At 41.4% G+C, this 15,487-nt stretch overlaps 1 protein-coding gene across 6 annotated transcripts in view; it reads right to left on the bottom strand.

Moving 5' to 3' along the window:
- The window catches only part of add3a (adducin 3 (gamma) a), a 152,979-nt gene that overhangs the window by 6,320 nt on the left and 131,172 nt on the right, over positions 1 to 15,487 (bottom strand). For 3 of the 6 annotated variants that reach the window (XM_014013491.1, XM_014013490.1, XM_014013492.1), the window contains 10 exons: positions 14,800 to 14,949; positions 14,491 to 14,634; positions 14,048 to 14,146; positions 11,276 to 11,452; positions 7,445 to 7,696; positions 7,177 to 7,281; positions 6,944 to 7,030; positions 4,543 to 4,566; positions 3,964 to 4,087; positions 695 to 787 (listed from right to left, as the gene is read on the bottom strand). In XM_014013491.1, the coding sequence (XP_013868945.1) occupies positions 695 to 787; positions 3,964 to 4,087; positions 4,543 to 4,566; positions 6,944 to 7,030; positions 7,177 to 7,281; positions 7,445 to 7,696; positions 11,276 to 11,452; positions 14,048 to 14,146; positions 14,491 to 14,634; positions 14,800 to 14,949 (1,255 nt within the window). The remainder of the gene's footprint in view (positions 1 to 694; positions 788 to 3,963; positions 4,088 to 4,542; positions 4,567 to 6,943; positions 7,031 to 7,176; positions 7,282 to 7,444; positions 7,697 to 11,275; positions 11,453 to 14,047; positions 14,147 to 14,490; positions 14,635 to 14,799; positions 14,950 to 15,487) is intronic. The other 3 variants (XM_014013494.1, XM_014013493.1, XM_014013496.1) reach the window with 3 other exon arrangements.

Below are 15,487 nucleotides of genomic sequence, written 5' to 3'. Positions count from 1 at the left end.
AGAAATTTAGGAGAAGAATACGAACATGTTCTTGCATGAGGCCCAATGAATTTTGGTTTTTCATTTTTTCCCCTGTAAGAGGTTTTTATTTAGTAGAATTTTTGGACAAAAAAATCGCAATATATCGCCTTGTTTACAGTATCGCAATATATCAGGATATATCGTATCGTGAGCCCTCTGTCATGATATGTATCGTATCGCCAAATTCTTGCCAATACACAGCCCTATTTCCAACAGTATTAGATTTATTACCAGGAAGCATTGTTACAACAAAGAAATCTTGGACTCTTAGAATCTACTAAACACATGTTTCCTTACTGTTTATGCTAAGTTTGTATATTACAGCTAAAATGTTCTCATTTCACCAGAATAAAAACTTAAAATGTGAGGTACCAAATTTTTCTGCATGATGAATTTTCCCATCTGTGAAACCCCTGAATGTGAACTAAATAAAACTCTTTGCCTCAGGGGTGAACAACAGCAGAAATCCATTTTTAAAATCCTTAAATCTGAGTCCGACGCAGGTGTGTCTTAAAGTGCAAACTGGCTGCAGCATTATGTTACAGCACAAGGAAACGTTTGAAAACAGCGTATTCAGCTTTTATGAGTTAAAAGTTTCACGTTCATGCTCAGACGCGAGACATATTAGAGACAAGCAGCAGCGCAGATGGTTCAGAGTTCGTGTGAGGGGTACCTTCTCTTGCTGGAGTGCTTTGCGGGGACTGAGCGACAGACAGAGACTGAGACAGAGTGGAGCCGTCGTCAGAGGTTAGCTCGTGCTCGCCATCTGCAGGGAGGGAGGGGAGGAGTCGGGGAGGAGGAGAGGATTGCAGCATGGGGTGGAGGGTGGGTTTAAAGCAGAGGACAGCGGCGAGGGTGAGTGGGGATGAGAGGGTGGAGGGATTTGGGATGGGAGGTCAGGGAGGGAGGTTCAGAGATTAGTGACAACACACACGTTAGAATCAGGCCATGCACAGATGTTTCTCCATGAAAAATAAATAAATAGAGAAAGAAAATCCTTGCTGATCATCAGGTTGTCTTTCTGCCTTTTTTTCTTCTTCCCCGAGTGTTGCTGAGCGTGCTCTGTAACATGTTGAACTCTAATATCCCAGTGAGAAACAGATGCTCTGAAGCACAGCTTACTGACTGCAGGCTGGACTACCAGGACTGCTACAGCATGTAACAATGTGCACTGTATACTCAAACATTCAACTTCAGAGGAATTTAATCTAAATCGGATGTTTAAACACCACTTACTGGATAAATAAAACCATGAAAAGTAGAAAAAAGTACAGCTGGAATAGTATTGTTGGTCTAATCTTTTGATAAAATGATAAACGTTCATCCCTGAGCTCATGAGTTCAAAGCTAGGTGACAATTTAAACATCTGCTATGATTATAAAATGCTTCTATGCAGATGAAAACCTGAAGTAATTTTTTTAAAGAAATGCTCAAATTAAGCACATCATTATGCCTCTCATACAGGGTATACATTTCATGCAACAGCTTTTGTAGAACCGTTTAATGTTAGAATTGAGTTGTGCATGAGCAGCTTTGTTAGTGTTTTACAGTTGAGCGAGAGAATGGCGTTTAGCAAACGCACATCTTTAGCACATTCGATGCTCACAGCTCAGTTATCAGTTGTTGCACTCATTCACAGCTCCTCCGAGCGCAGTCTGGCCTGTGTCAAAGTGCTTAATGTGCTTCATGGGTGGCAATAAGATAAAACCGTGCAACATGTTGAGGTTTGAAGTATCAGATCAGTCCAAAACAACAAACAGAGAGTAATCAAAGTCTGCAACACCTGGCTGTGGTTTAGATCATCTTGTACAGTTTGCGGTTAAAATAACTTTTCTTTTTTAAACAATAAGCATTCACTCTACAGGGTGCTACGAGTCATAAACCTGCAAACGTGTGTGTGTTTATGTGTGTTGCGGGCCCAGCTTGGATCAGGCCCTCCAGACGGACTTCAGCTTGCATCCAGATGGGTCACCGGGGATTCATGGGGCTGTGGGGGCAACAGTGTCATGGCAACGGGCTCGGCTCACGTGGCGGGTGTGAAGACCTGCTGTCCGTTCGGTCTGCCATCTTAGTCACACCGGCCTGTCAAGCAGGCTCCCGCTCGGCGCTTCGCATGCCATCGAGAACATTTGCACACATCCGTGCACATGCATGAACACGTGGCCTTGCTGACGGACACCACCGCGTAAAAAAACAAGCACATTTAACTCCGGTCCAATGTGCCTGCAGCACTGCAGAGGGACCACTGAACACCCACCCCCTCCGCTAAATATCTGTTCACTATTGATTTACCGCTCTCCTCGGCGAACAGCTAATATGATTACCATTGACTGCCATGTGTGCAGATACAACCCACCCCCCACCCACACATGTTAAAGGGCCAGTATTATGTGTTTCTCAGGCATACATTTGAATACTATACCATAATAAAGTATCTATGTCACCTTTAGCTGTTATTAAAATGCTGTTTTTATGTTTAAATAGAAAATAAACTTATCTTCTCATCACTTCCTCTTCTAAATGCCTTGAAATTGGCCTCTGTCTCTTTAAGAACCACCTTCCGCTTCTGTCCCGCCCATTTTAGCGTGCGGGGGGGTTCGCGCTATGATACAGTTTACTTGGCATCTGAAAATACATTTCCTCAAAAGTATTTTGAATCTGAAAAGAGCTTCACTGAGTGAGAAATAGTGTTAAGAGCAGCAGACAGTTTAAGTTTCACTTTCAGTTTCACCCATCGTTACTGCCGAGAGCCTGCAGGGTGTGTGGGGAAGGGGGCGGGGGGGCTCTGCCATGAGGAAGCTTGGCACAAGACACAAACCAGGGGCGTTTCTGGTACCAAAAGGTGTTTCTGGTCCCCACCTGTCGTTTTGCTCCTCAGCATGGCTGCCTAAAAATGCTACAAGATTTCTCAAACATGCATGAATGAGTCAAAGCAAGGCTTTGGACATGTTTTTTTTTATGAGAGTATAACATTATAACATGATATAAAACTCAAAAAAGATGATTTTACATGGTATTGCCCCTTTAAGATGAACACAATACACAATGGATCACCTATTGATCAGATGCTGCTGCTGACTGATCCATGATGTGATGTAAATGTAACATTTTCTACATATAGGTCAAATTAATCTCTGCAATAAAATAACTTTGTCTGTTTTTGTCACTTTTACAGTGGATTGCATCAACTCTGTTACATTTCAGAAGGGAAACTTCACCAAAGTGAAACATAAATCTGTGGATCTGTGTTTGATTACTCTGCCTGGCTTTCTCAAGGACCAGGATGTGACACAAAAATCTGAATTATGGAACTGAAAGTGAAAGTAGTCAAACTGAATTTTTTATAAACCAAAATACAGTTTCAATGCAAATTAATTCAGATACAAAACTCAGTTTCAATTTGGTAAAATTCATTTTCAAACCAATGCATTCAATTTGAAATTCTGCACGTTCAGATTAAATCTGAGCTAATCAAATTCACTTCCTGCTGACACAAGATTGATCCCATACTTTTCCTTTTAAAAAATGGCACTGACGATTTATTAACTGCAGATTAAAACTAGTGAATACTGAAGCAGATAGGTGTGACATTAAAGTTATTTGAGCGTCATTGGATGTTTTTCTGGTTTAATGCTCCACCTAGGCTTACCAACATGAAAACAAAAACTGAAGACAAATGCTCAGATATCAGAAAGAAGAGCAAGTTTAAACATTTACTCCTAAATCTGTTGTCAAGTACTCAATATTAGGGTTTATTGACCAGCTAACTGGTCAAACTATTCTCTCTCATTGAGTCCTCAAATGTTGGATTGTTCATTGATTATTCGTCTAATTTGTTTTAAGCCTGCCAAATATTTAGCCATAAATTTACTCTCAAATTCACTGGGACTGCTTTCTGCTGACGCTGTGTGTATCAGAGTAGTGAATGTGTGTTCGTCATACCGCTGAGGCCCAGTTGCCTTCTCTCCACGTTTTTGCGATACTCCTCCAGCTCCTTCTCTGACAGCTCGCTGAACGGGTTGGGAGGAAGAGGCGCCATCTGCTCCTCCTCTGTGGGCACGTATGGCTGAGGGAGGAGCAGGAGGCAGGAAGAGGGGTTAGCGCAGGAGCACCAACACTCACACACACACTTACACACAAATGTTAAAACAAACACAGAAAAGGCAAACAAACGGATACTAAAAACGTCCAACGAGAGCACATCTAATCAACACATAAAACATTCAAACTCACACCGAACTTAAATTAAACATCTCTCCTGAGACTGGAGTGAAAAACAAGCCAAGTGGACAATCGTGCTCCAAAAGAACATCGCACTTCAAAACACCCACAAAAAAAAGGACAATCACTGTCTTAAACAAAATAATATTAATTATAATAAAAGAGGCATAAAAAAAAGTAAATTTTAACACACAAACACGTGCAGTGTTTTCTGTTCTGGTCAAATTTAAAAAAAAAAGAAAAGAGACAGTCAAATAAAAAGCACTGCAAGCAGAACCACAGAGCAATATGAATATTTACCATAACTCTTATCTGCCCCAGATCCTTAAAGACAAGATTGCAACCACAAAGTTATATAAGCACCAAAGTGTCTGAAAGACTTTCTTTCTATAATTATCACCTCCTACTTTGATCAGTCTTTTATTTCACTGTTGCAACTTTCAAGGTTTGGCCTGCTCATTTGCCTCCCCCTGGTGGCACTATTAGAGCACAAATATCAGCCCCCTCCCTTACCTGTATGCTGGCCTTCTAAAATCTGTAATTTTCCCCAAAAAATCCATAGTACTCTAACATGATATAAGCGTGCGAGGTGATACCGCTCCCCCCTTCCCCCTACTCTCTGAAAAGAACAGTTTGAGGACGCACACTGACAAAAACAGCAAAGCGTTGATTTTGTGCTGCCGTGCTGCACAGTGGGTTGGGGAGGTGGTCATTTTATTTTATTTCTTTGTTATTTTTTTGTCTTACAGGCTCCGAGACAGGAAATGAATTTGAAGCTGAGTTTAAAAAAATCCATGAGATTTCACTATATGTCCATAAACCTGCAAAATGAGGGAAAATCCATGAAACTTACAATCTGTACAAGTTGACACGTGTTAGCCTGCCTGTAGTCATCAGTGAGTTTCTGCAGATGTCCCACAAGACATTTAAGATAATTTGAAGTGGGGTTTTGTGGACATGTTATGATCAATAATATCTTATCTGCTGCAGATAACTTTTTTTAAACAGCCTCCCTTTGAGGAAACAAGAGACGAGATTAATGATGTTGATGAAAGTCTGCCCAGATTAGCTGTTCGCTTAAAGGGATCCATGATTAGTTGTAACATTAGACTTTATTTAATAAACATATATTTTAACTGTAAAATAAAGACTGTAAAAAAACTGTAGGATGTTTAGTTTTATCATTTTTAAACTAAAAGTTTAAAAATATATTACACGGACGGGGCCATTTTATTTACACGCAAAGCATTCTGGGTAAATGATGACATCAACTAGGTCCTCGGTGCGAGGCTGCTAGCGAGCTATATCCACCCTGAAGGTTAATCTTGGACAATATCTGATGATCGACTCTTTTAAATGAAACCAGAGAGCGTTGACAGAGAGGAGAAGGTAGAAATGACTCAGCCTGTAACTGAAAATATGGATGGAGGACAACAGAGCTGCTTCATGGAAGAAGAACCTCAGCTTAGCCTGTTAGCTTTAGCATTAGCCCCGATGCTATCACCATATATATGTATTAGCTCAGCGCTACACATTCTCCTCTCGTCACTGAGGTCCTCCATCCATATTTTCAGTTACAGGCTGAGTCATTTCTACCTTCTCCTCTCTGTCAACGCTCTCTGGTTTCATTTAAAAGAGTCGATCGTCAGATATTGTCCAAGATTAACCTTCAGGGTGGATATAGCTCGCTAGCAGCCTCGCACTGAGGACCTATCCACGTCATCATTTACCCAGAATGCCTTGTGTGTAAATAAAATGGCTCCGTCTGTGTTAAAATATATTTTAAAAAATTTACAAAACTAAACATCCTACAGTATTTTTAGTCTTTATTTTACTATGTTTTGTCTTACCTTTGTAATCTCGCTGCTGTGAGGAATGAGGGTTGTTTAAAGAGCTATCTACAACAGGAACAATGTTAATTGCTCATAACTCCATTTCAAATGATGTGAAATATGACTTTACTGACAAACAAAGCGGGTGGTTATGACCTCACCTTGGGAGTCCAGTTATTTACGAGCTCAGATCAGTTATCTTAACCCTGAGAGGAACAACCACCTACCCAGTTAGATATATAGTATCTGTGTGAAGCCTCAGTGATACATCTGAAATCATGAAAGGACAACCTAATTTGTTATTCTGTGATCAAAACAGATGTTTAATTAGACAGAACTATTGGATAATTATACAGGACACTAAATGTTTGCTGGGTCAATAATCAATAAGTTAAGAGAAAAAAAGAATAGAGAAATGTTGATAGCCTTTCAGTGGTTCAGACTACACACACAAACTGCTTACATTCAAATCTAAAAATAAGCTAAATCTCTCTGAACTGACAGAGTTTAGTCAGGTTGGTTGCCTTTTGGGTTGTTTTGTTCTAGAATAAAATAAATAATGGGATAGCTGAAAATGTGCAAAAACAAAACAAAAAATTTTTTTGAATTTATTTTTAATTTATGTGCTCTTTATTAACATCCCTCGTTAAAAAAATGAGGTTTATTTGGGCCAGCTTGTGCAGATGTAAGGCTTAGTTTATTATAAATTTAACTCTTTGACAATTCAGATATTTCTGTGAGAACTTAGTCACCTGCTTAGGAAGTATGAGCTGATTTGAAGCAGGCCTACAATCAGTTTTAACCAAATAAACAGCTCTTTAAAAAAAAACAAACAACAGAATTAGGTTGTGAGTTCCTAACGCTCTTACCTGGCGCGGTACATCAACAGGAATGCCTGCAAGGTGCTGAGAGCGCGGCCCTGATGACATCACGTCTAACCGGTTCTGCTCTCGGATCTAGAACGGGACAAAAAAACAACAATGTCACCAACATGAAGCATCAATAGTTAGTCTGTAGTAAGTCACTAGTCTTTAGATCTTGGTGCCATCCGGAGATACGCAGTACATCAAAGCATGTTGGCAGTAGAAGAAGTTTCACTAACTTTGTTTCTTTTTTGCAGAACCTCACTGGGGTCTGTGTTGAGGGGGATGAACTGATTGGCGTCCTCGATCCGGATTGAGGTGCCTGGTTCGTCCGCCTTCATCCACTGCGAAGAGAAGAAAATTCAGAGCATTTTTCAGTAAACTTACAACAAGCAGACGGGTGGCAGTTCACGGTTCAAACACTAGATGGCAGTGTGGCATTAAGTACTACAGCAGGAGTTATTTCCTCCTGTTTTGAGATGAGATTTTCCCCGTTTTCCCTCTCACCGTGGTGGTCCGGCTGTTGTAGCGCTCCTCTCCGCCCTCCACGCTGACCTTGGTGTAGCTGTTGGGCGAATTGAGCCAGCGTGTCTTTTCCCTCTGCTGCCGCTGCTGCAGGAACTTGAAGGGCAGCCGAGTGGCGTCGCCGTCCTCATCGAAGGTGAACGCCGTGACGGTGGCAGGGATCTCCACTTCGCTCTTGTGCCTCGGCTTCTCTCGCACGATGGGGTGTCTGTAGGTGTAGCCGGTCCTGTAGCCCTGCGAGGCAAGATCTTGTTTATGAATGTGCTTCTGTGGTTTTGTTTTATTATTATTTTATTAGTGGTTTTACAATTTACTTTTAAATTATTAGATATTTGAGATGTATTGACGTAAGGTCAATGGTGGAACAGTGAGACAAATGAGCATCTATTCTGTGATGCTGTCACTCTGAGCTGATCATTCAGATGGGGGGAAAAAAGTGACCAACAGAGGAGCGGCTGCAGGGTTCCTGGCAGCTCAGAGGACAGACTCATGGTCTCATTTCCTCTGACTTTTTCTCTTGCACCCCTCTCCCTCCTTTCCTCATTTCTCCATTTATTTTTTTTTCTCACATTCCCATTTCCCCTCGCTCAGTTGTGGCGCTGCTGTTTTCCAGTCAACTTTCCACACTCAGCTTTTCCTTTCATCTGAACCCTGCGGTCAGAGCTGACCTTTCAACTCGCCTCCGTCGCCCAACCGAGCTGGCCGGATCTGTTCCGGCGACATCCTGCTTTCCATTCAGACATTTCATCACAGTCACAGCTGGACGTTTGCTGTATTTTTACGATAAAACTGCTTCATTCACCCCCCCGCCGCCCCCCTCGCCCTCTTCACCCACCCACTGAGTCTGGGTCTTATACCAAGGCTGGGAGCTTATTAAAGACAAAAGGTTTATGAGTGACGGAACTAGAGAAACTACGTTTTCTGTGAAAAAGATGGGTGAATGCTTAGTAATGAAAATCTTTGCTGAAATTTACTGAAGATTAAATTATTAACTGAATTGTAAAAGTTAAAAAAAGGCACAACAAACACAAGCTAAAATCAGCAACATGAAGCTTTTTAGTAAAAATCTATTTAAAAGCTTAAATTAGCAAAACCTAATCCTCTGGAGGGAGCTGACAGAGTGTAGACAGGCAGGGGAACTGATTAACGGCCCAAATCTTAGGTTGGGGAAAGCTCTCATCGGCCTGACAAGGAAAACTCTTGAGTACACTTGGAATCCTAACTGGGCACAATCTGCTCAACCGCCACAAAATGGTGATGGGACTCCATGACAATGGTCTGTGTGATGCCTGTGGCTTTGAATTAGAGACCTCTTTGCACTACTTAGGCCACTGTCTGGCTCTGAGTGGTCAAAGGAAAATAATTCTTGGAGAACCTTTTATGGATCCTGTGAGGCTCAGAACACTGAGTGTTTCTGACCTTGTGTCCTTCATCTGAAGGATGCAAAGGTTTGATTAAAGACCAGTGTCTTTTTGGGGAGAGTAATGGGCCCACTTATGAGGCCCCCGCTCACATGGGTTTTACCCATCACCATTCACCATACCATATATTAGCACAACCATAGCTAAAATCAGTAAAATGAAGCATTTTAAAAGTTAGGATTGGTAAAACAATCTAAAAGCTAAACATCTAAAGATTAAAATAGGCAAAACCATACAAACAAACTTAAATCAGCTAAATCATAGCTAAACATTAAATGTAACAAATCAGTTGCTAAAGCTACAGTAAATGTACAAGTTCTGCATCCAAAAGCTAAAAAATGCAGTCAGGATTAGTAAAAACCTAAAAGTTGAAACTATCTAAAAGCGTAAGCAAAACCATACATCAAAACTACATTAACCAGAGGTTAAAGATAAAATAAGCTAAATCATAGTGAAACATAAGTGTTGCCAAAAAGTTGCTAAATGCAAAATGTAAAACATCTGTTGCTAAAAGCTATATTTAACTTTTAATTTTTGTCAATAAAGATAAATTATTCAAAAAGTATAAGTTACAAACACTAAACGCCAAAGCACACCATTTCTGATTGAGCCAAATGTTTTGATGTACAAATGGTTAAATTACACAAAGTATGCAGAAATAGCTTAGTTGCAAAAACAGTAGAGAAAAACTCAACAGTGGGAGTCCTGAGCCGCAGCATTTACACAACAAGTGGACAACAGAGACATGAGCTGTTCGTCAGGCTGAGAGGCAAATATTCACTGGGGAAAAGCATGAAGAGGGAGGAAATTTACTGGCTTAAGGACAGAAGGAGAAGATAAAAAGAACAGAGCGATACCTCCATGTTCACAAAATCTCCCATTCTTTGAGTCATTACAGAAAGATTTGAAAATGGAACAGCTGCTTTTACAACACCTTAAAATTATGCAAATACAAAATGCACTCCACCCTTTTAAACATATTATGTTCTCTTTTTTTTAACCTTTATGTATTGTTCTTCTAAAACAGACTTTTTCAGTTTAACTGCTAACAGCTGTAACATTTTTGTCACATTTATTTATTTACAGCCTAATGCTCTGTCCTGTAGGTGGTGCTATTTTCTAACTCAGTTTTGTCACTTAAGGTAAAACTGCTCTAAAGATACATGAATGTTGCTCAAAGTGTGTTAGCAAGTTATCTCATCAACATGTAGACAGATTCTAATGAAATGATTAATAACTGGATGCACATCTACAACGCATTCACTTTTGGGGGTCAAACTGATTTAAGATGGTCCATAAAAGTTACACAAAAAATTAGTAGGCTTAGTAGTTTTACAAATACTGAGCAAAACGTCTGGTGGTAGTAGCTGAGAGTCATCCCCAACACATGCTGTACTCTGAGAACAGATCTTTGTTTAAAACACCCGTCCGTCCGTCCGTCCGTCCTGGAACAACCTGCCCTCAGACATTAGACGGACATCTTCACTTCCACTTTTTAAATCTCTTATAAAATCAATCTGTTTTCACTGGCTTTTAATACAGCTTAGGTTCTTATTTCTCTGATGTTTTTACTCAAATTGTTTTCATTTTGCTGTAAATATCTCTGCGTTTCCTTTTTATTTTGTATTGTTTTTATCTTCATTTTATGCTATAATTGGTGTAAACTGTGAAGCGCATTCGTCAACTGCTGCTGTTTTAAAGGTGTTATACAAATAAAGTTGACATTGACATCCATCCATTCATTTTCTTCCACTTATCCGGGATCAGGTCGTGGGGGCAGCAGCCTAAGCAGAGAGACTCAGACTTCCCTCTCCCCAGCCACTTGGGCCAGCTCCTATGGGGGAATCCCACGGCATTCCCAGGCCAGCCGAGAAACATAGTCCCTCCAGTGTGTCCTGGGTCTTCCTCTGGGCCTCCTCCCAGTGGGACGTGCACCTCACCAGGGAGGCGTCCAGGAGGCATCCTGAGCCACCTCAGCTGGCTCCTCTCGACGTGGAGGAGCAGCGGCTCTCCTATGTTTGTCATGTTCTGTCTTCTTCTGAATGGGTGTTCTGAACTATAATTTCATTGTGCTCTGTACAGTGACAATAAAGTTCTAATTTAACCACGCCCCTCCAGGTCTCACTGTAGACAAGGATCAGACCGCCAAGGTCCTCGCCTTCAACCCCTGCCCAACACACACTGAACCAGACCCCTTTGGCTCCTCCCATGGGAAGGGACAAAACAGACAATATTAACTGTAATACATTCAAAACTGATTTCTATAGAGAGCAACCAGTCACAATGTAAGATCCCAAAATAAACATTTTCACTGTCTATTTCTTCATTTGATTCAGTGTTAATCATATGTTTGATTAAAGCATCATTAGTTTTTTTTTCTCTGCTGACTCACCAGATTATCCAGCATCCTCATCAGCGACTCAAACTCCAGTTCCCCGGGCTTCCACTTGTATTGACCCCCCATGTTGACGGCTTCAGCTGAGGCCAGGGCAAACACTCGCGACCGGTACTTCTCCTGGTCCAGCACTATCAGGTTGTCCACTCCTCCAGCACACGAGATGGCATTCACCTAAAAGCGCAACGAGATGCATGTAAAATTCAGCTGATAAACAAGTGTTTATAGAATGCAAAACAAATAAAACTATATATGGAGAAAGAGAGCTGACAGTCTTCAGGTCTTATTTTTTACTTAAAAAGAGCACTGAAAGCAGCTCTAAGATTAATTTTTGAGAATTACGATTGTAGTGACAGAGTCAGCCACTAGGTGGCGCCTCCAAAGCAGAAACCACCTTGCATGTGCTTCTTCTCTACCAGTGATGAAGAGACATTTAAGTGCCAGGTATGCTCCAGCCAAACTGACAAAATTGGATTGGATTGTCGCAGTTTTGTGTCGAAAACTGTGTCATTTTGTACGCATTGTCGACTCTTTGGTCTCTTCTTGTCATAAACCGCTGGCCGAACTTTTTCCTCCGTCCATATAAGGACTTAGTGTGTGATTGGTCAGAAGTTTGTGGGCGTGACTGTTTATGCTGAAAGCACTTGGAGGCTGCATTTCACTTTAACCACTCGCTTAATTTAATAAAAAAAGGCTTCCAGAAACCAACTGTTTTAAACTACGTGGAAGCAGACATTTTAAAAAATGTCAAAAAGTCATGGATGTAGATAAAAACAGTGTTGTGCAAGTACACAGTCTGTCTGAACTGTGGAGCTTTAATCGGGACAGACTTTTGGAAAAATAACGTCAAGTGACGGGTCTCAGATTTATTTTTATTTTTTCCACATTGTAGACTCCAGCTGGAAGAAATGCTGTGCAGTGACGTATACTGCGGCAGGAGGAGCATGGCACGTTGTGTCTCAGGTCTATGAAAGTTGTGTGTGAAAACGAAAGCCGAACAACCACACGACCGCGCATTGTCCGTGCAGCTGCCGATCGACCATACTGAGCCCTTTAGCCATGGCTAAGAACAGAGAAAAGAAAAGAGAGAGGAAATCGCATGTTTCAGAATTTCAAGGCAAACTTATGTGTTTAGTCTGCTTGGAGATGCTGTGTCCCACAAATGACTTTAATATAAGTCACAACTACATGTTGCACAAAGCTAAATATGTTCACTGAAGCCGTAAGAACAAAACAAAACAAWACAAAAAACTGAATTTTTACCAGAACCACAAACAGCAAGAGTCTGCACCCAATGGGTCTTAAGCTGTTGTACTTCAGTTCGCTAAAGTAAATGTCTATTTTTTTATTAGCTTCAAACATTTTTTATTCATTAAACAACAGTATGACTGTTACACACATTTGAGCATGAATTATGTTAACATAATCATTTTTAAAATGTCAGTTTTTTTACATGTGGGCTAGCCTGGTTAAAACCAGATCCTTGTCCTTCGCTTTGCTTCGTATGAGGGTCTGGACTCTCGGCTATAGAGAAGCGATTCATGCTGGAGGAGTGGCCTCTGTTGAAGTTTAAAACGATTGGATTGGTTGGCTGCGATGTATGTCACTGTGAAGGAGGCTAAGCTAAGAAGCTAACCAGAAATAGTGTGCGCTATAAACAACCCTACTGAGAGGAGAAAAGTACCAAGCTGAACGAGACGGCTGTAAATGAGAGCTGCTGCTTTGTCAGACAAATTTAATTTAATTTGGAAGCCTTATCAACACAGACTGGCTTCATTCACTTCCTCCACTGCCGTATGCTAAAATAACTAGCAGACACTGTGCAGAAAATCAACGTTGTCGTTCAAAACTCCTCCTTCTGTTCTCTGATTGGCCCAGGTAAAATTCTCCTGAAGAAATCCTTGTCTATGGGAGAATCCCAGACGGAGCAGTGAAGGGAAAGTAGAATTGAGCAGAACTGCGTAGAAAGGCAAGGGCCAGGTTACATTTGGGTAAGTGTGCAGTGTTATGTGGACCTCTAAAATTGTGGCCCCTTCCATCACTGAAGTTGCCCATCCCTATTAGAAAAAGCATAAACAGACATCTTTACTTGTTCCTGTGCAGCTTTAAGACATCATTTACCAAACCCTAAATGAGACACCCTCTGAATCTACCACAGCTTCAAATTTACAGAGAAGTGACCGAGTCTGAAGGGATTTATTTATAGAAATTAAGCTGAGCTTTGCGAGGTGGATTAATGTTTTCTTTTACTTCGGCAGGAGGAGAGTTATTTGGGAGGTTTGGCACACCGTGGTAAAAAATGAAGGAGACAACTTTTTTCATCCCAAAACCCACTGAACAAACAGGGAAATATAAAATTAAAACACTGATAAGCTAATATGACCTAGATCCAAGCATGGAAGCCTGACATTCAACAAGCACCAACAATTAATCACCAAGCCACAGCTTTATATCTGTGATTTAATGAACAAATGTGAAGAACGTCACCCTAAATTCTGCTTTGATCATCAACGACTACATCAGATTAGACTGTAATACCTGGCATTAAAGTCCAAGTAGCCTAATTATAAAACTGTGTTTGGCCAGTTTTCCACTTGGCGAGAGATTATGAGTTACTGAATGCTGTTAAAATAGTATGGATGGGGAAATGTGAAAGCAGCTGGTGGGAGACTAGATTTACGGAGGAAATTCTTGTCATGCTGGTCCACCGGAGGCACACAGAAACCATGTGGGACTGGAATGTGGTGCAAGCTCTGTGGTTGTGTGTACCTGGATTTCACAGGCGTACTGGGCTGTGTAGATGAACTGAAAGGCTTCTTCAATGGTCTCGCCGAGAGCGACCACGCCGTGATTTCTCAACACCAAAACCTGCAAGAAAGGCGATAAAGACGGCAGAACTGTCAGGTTAAACAAGTTGTTATGGTGTATGTTTGCTAGCTTGATGGCGAGTCGAAAATATCCTGAACCAACTATTTGTCCCCATACACTATTAGCACACATACTGGTTTCATCAGCAAACTTTGAAACAGAAGCAGAGTAGATATTTTACCGGGATGCCCAACTGCTTCCCAGTTTAAACTCACCACACCCTGATAACGAGGTGTTTTCTTTCTTGACTCCAACTACTAAATATAGAATTTCCTTTTCCTTGAATTCTTTTTTAACACTGCTTGAAGGTATCATGTGTACGTGATTATTTTCGCGCCTCCCACCTTCGCTGTGGGCCCCAGGGCCTTCTGCAGCTCTATACGCTCCTCCTGGTCATCCAGGCTGCCCTGGTAGCTGTAATATGCGATGTCACCCAAGAGCAATGCCTCCTGGGAAATAGGCAGGATGCCGCACTTCATAGACGACACCTGAAGGTGAAAGATGAGACAGTGGTGCATAAAAACAGCAGAAATAATTATATAGATTCCTTTTCAGGTTAGTTTCTGCACGCCTTAAACTGTTTTGTTTCATCGGACTGTTCTTTGCTTGAAGGACAGCCAGGTGTGACACGGATCTGCGTAACGTGAACTCACAGCTGCTGTGGCAGGAGTGTGCACGTGTATGATGCAGCGGATGTCTGGACGCATGGAGTAGATGGCAGCATGCGGGCTGAAACCTGCAGTGTCGATCCTCAGGTTGGTGGAGCCCTGCTCGATCACGTCCCCAATGATGTTCACCTTTACCTGAGGAGATGAGAAAAGCTTTTTGTTAGGGTTGCCAACTCAGCCCCTCCAAAATGCTCGGTTGTGGGGGCGGGGCTTAATGATGCAACGTGGCAATTGTGACGTCCCCACACACTATTTCTTGTTTCCCCTACGTTTGGGTTACATCCACCTAAGCAATAGTTAATCCTGTTTCTGTCGGATCGTGACGGCTCTTATTGCAGGCTGCAGTTGGGAGAAAAAGCATTCCATACGGGACACCTCAGTTTGGTTGAAAATACGGGACAGTTAGCAACCCTAGACTTTGGAGCAGTCTGTTTTGAATTCATTATTCAGTATATTATACAGAATTTACTCCAAAATGCTGTTAAAATTGCTTAAAAGACACTTAAATATGGACTAGAAAGCATCGAGGTGGCTTGCCTGAGTGGAAAACGCTTTTAAAACTGAACACAAAAACAAATTCATCCTCTTGAAGACATTTAATAAACTCCTCAATGTCAACCAGCCAGACAGCGACATAAATCAACATTAGAGAGCACAATGATATGTATATATA

The sequence above is a fragment of the Austrofundulus limnaeus genome, unplaced genomic scaffold (genome assembly GCF_001266775.1).
Source record: "Austrofundulus limnaeus strain Quisiro unplaced genomic scaffold, Austrofundulus_limnaeus-1.0 Scaffold102, whole genome shotgun sequence".
NCBI lineage: Eukaryota > Metazoa > Chordata > Actinopteri > Cyprinodontiformes > Rivulidae > Austrofundulus > Austrofundulus limnaeus.
The sequence above is the reverse complement of the archived record's forward strand: the minus strand, read 5'-3'. Positions and strand labels throughout refer to the sequence as shown.